At 38.5% G+C, this 3,377-nt stretch overlaps 1 protein-coding gene across 1 annotated transcript in view; it reads right to left on the bottom strand.

The window, feature by feature from the left end:
• Positions 1 to 409: 409 nt before the first annotated feature.
• Positions 410 to 3,377, bottom strand: part of LOC112503758 — a 3,450-nt gene continuing 482 nt past the window's right edge. The window contains exons 2-5 of the mRNA XM_025107753.1: positions 2,660 to 3,333; positions 2,488 to 2,571; positions 2,180 to 2,294; positions 410 to 2,092 (exon numbers count right to left, since the gene is read on the bottom strand). Of these exons, the coding sequence (XP_024963521.1) occupies positions 410 to 2,092; positions 2,180 to 2,294; positions 2,488 to 2,571; positions 2,660 to 3,333 (2,556 nt within the window). The remainder of the gene's footprint in view (positions 2,093 to 2,179; positions 2,295 to 2,487; positions 2,572 to 2,659; positions 3,334 to 3,377) is intronic.

Genomic DNA, 3,377 nt, shown 5'->3' with positions numbered 1-3,377 from the left:
TTCAATCCGGGCAATACTTGTACGGTTTACTCATGAATCATCATAAAATGCAACCAAACTCATAATAATCAGTTCTAAATGCTTATCAATCTGTATGAAAACAATTCATATCCAAAGCTCTTAATACACTCACCTTTTAGAAGTTGAGAATCAAAACCTTTTGAAACATTCTTCTTCTTCTTGTGCGTTTTCTTCAAATTCTCAGAGAAACTTTCAACAGTAACAAAAGTGAATGTCCCCTTTTTCTTCACAAAAAGCTTTTTATATCAACACAAAGAAAAAAGGAGATGATGGGAGGCTTACTTAGCCAACCTCTCCTTAAAATAATGCTACACACATATTAAACATATATAAATATATATAGAATTGATGATATATATATATATAACTAAAAATAATAACCAGACTATTACACCCGCCATATGTGGTATACCATAGCAGATATACCAATCTTTTGAACCGTGGACCATGACTTCCACCCTTGAGATAAACCCCTGTGAAGAATGTCCTCCCATTTGTTCGGACAATTTGTTATCCCAACTTCCTTCTGAATGACCTCCCATATACTATTCGAGTAGGTGCATTCAAAAAATAAATGATTATGCGTTTCAAGCACAAGATTACAGAAAACACATTTCAAGTCCGGAGGTTCATGTTTCCATTGACTAATGCGATCTTGAGTTGGTAATCTGTTTTGACAAGCCATCCACATACACAGAGCATGTTTTGGAATGTAGGCTTTATTCCATACCACCTTATACCAATGCACCTTCAGCCTTGCTTCTTGTAATGTATGCCAAGCCACTTTGACTTCAAATGCTTTCCGTTGATGGTTAGCATCAAGCCATTGGACCGTATCCTCAATTTGAGTAGGGAGTGGGATCATAACACTTTGCAATTGGGGATACAGCTGAATCCAATCCTCTGGCCAAGTAGTACCAAACCGTTGCATTAGATCATACACTGTAGAATTATTGTGAAACCCATGACCATTAATGAATCTATAAGTGAGCAAATGGATAAGGGGACCCGACTCACTCCACKTATCTTCCCAAGCATGAGTGGATATACCATTACCCACATTATAGATAAAAAACCTTCTGCATTGAGGTCTCAACTCCAAAAGGTTTCGAATAAGCCACGACCATTCATTCCTTTTCTTTATAATCCAAAAATTCCTGCCTCGAATACAATGAGACTGGATCCAGGATACCCACATAGTATTCCTATGAGAAAGAATATCCCAAATATGTTTAAACAGTAAACACCGATTCCAGAGTGCTAGTCTTTTCAAACCAAGACCACCATGTTGAATAGGAAGACAAATCCTATCCCAAGATACTCGACATTTACCCATAGCACCCTCCATTTTATTCCATAAGAAATTAYGGAATAGCTGCTCAATCTCATGAATAGTGGTTGTCGGCACAAGAAATACCGACATCCAATAGGTTTGCATAGATTGAAGCACAAAGATGATGAGCTGTCTTCTTCCCCCATAAGAAAGAAATTTATTTATCCAATTCATCAAACGAGATTTAAGTTTAAGCACAAGAGGGTTAAAATCACGCACCTTTAACCGAACAGGAGAGAGAGGCACTCCAAGGTAGCGAATAGGAAAAACCCCCGGACGAAAAGGAAGACTGTGTCGAATGATATTCTGAACATCCATCCCTACATTCCCAAAGAAGACTTCACTTTTAGCAAGACTTGGAGACAAACCCGATCGTTCTTCAAACAAATGGAGAGCACGTTTTAGCACTTCAACTGAAATTGCTTCCCCTTTAGAAAAGAGAAAAATATCATCCGCAAAACATAAATGGGTCAATTTAATCTCAGCGCAACCTTGATGATAAGCAAACTGGACTTCCTCCTCAATACATTTTGTCAGAATCATCGATAATCCTTCCATAACCACCGTGAACAAATAAGGAGACAATGGGTCCCCTTGTCTTAATCCTCGCTTTCCATGAAAAAAACCTTCCGGTTGTCCATTAATACAGATAGAGAAAGTAGGCGAAGTGACTTGAGATTTAATCCAGTTAAGCATAACTAGATGAAATCTCATTCCCTTAAGCATTCCCAGAAGATACTGCCAGTCAACGGTATCATATGCTTTGCGAATATCAATCTTAAAAGCACATTTTGGTTCCCCCTGATGTTTTTGTTAGCCAGCTACAAGCTCATGAGCCATTAGAATATTGTCAGTTATCTGACGACCAGGAATGAAAGCAAATTGCGCCTTGCTAATAAGAAAATCCAAAGAACCTTTCATCATATCAGCAATAATTTTACTGATACATTTCAGCAAAACATTACAACATGCAATAGGTCTAAAATCAGTAACACAAGAAGCATTGGGGACCTTTGGAATTAAGCAAAGAAGAGTATGATTCAACTGGGATTCTAAAGTTCCAGAGTAGAAGAAATTATGTACCGCAATGAGAACATCCCTCCCAACCACATTCCAAGCTGCTTCAAGAAAACTTTGACGAAAACCCATCAGGACCAGGTGCCTTTTCATTCCCAATATCAAACAGCGCAGTCTGAATCTCCATGTCCGTAATAGGTCTGATTAAGTGCAAAGATTCTGATACCGATAATGAGCGAACAAAAGTACAATCTTCCATAGACGGATTAACCAAACTATTAGACATACCCAAAATGCGTAAGAAAAGCTTTAGGCACATCTTGATTAACGAAAATCGTACCAGCAGCATCAACAATAGTAGCAATATGACTCCTATGACGTTTTTCTCTCATAGCATGAAAGAAGAACTTTGAATTACCATCACCTTCATTTAGCCAAGAAATCTTTGCTTTTTGTCGAATCATTTCCATTTGATCATTTCTAGCTTTTTGATATGCTAACAGGAGGTGAGCAATGTCCTCCTTCAGCAAAGCATTAAAAGGGTCTAGATCGCAAGCCAATTGAGCAACTTCAAGCTCCGTTTTTAAACTAGCCACCCGTTTATCCAAACAACCAAAAGAATTATGAAGCCGCCGACAAACTCCTTTTAAATCTCGCATTTTCCTGAGCACTCTTTTCATATAAGAGCCTCGATGAGGTTTCTTCCACACCCCCTCCACGGATTTAATAAAATCCACATGAGACGTCACTATATTATCAAATTTAAAACCACGCTGTCGAATACGCCTACCAACTTTGAAAGAAAGGATTCCCGGAGAATGATCGGAAATTCCCCGTGGTTCAAAGACAACAGCTGCATCCCCAAATCTCGAAATGAAAGCTGAATTACCCAAAATACGGTCAAGTTTACGCATAATACCATTTCCCCCACAGGGTTTCTGCGTCCAGGTAAATTGGCATCCCTGATACGAGATATCAAAAAGTTCAACTTCTTCCAGACAGAGAT

Source organism: Cynara cardunculus, unplaced genomic scaffold, assembly GCF_001531365.2.
Source record: "Cynara cardunculus var. scolymus isolate 2C unplaced genomic scaffold, CcrdV1 Un_Scaffold_3742, whole genome shotgun sequence".
NCBI lineage: Eukaryota > Viridiplantae > Streptophyta > Magnoliopsida > Asterales > Asteraceae > Cynara > Cynara cardunculus.
This window is presented reverse-complemented; position numbering and strand designations above follow the sequence as displayed.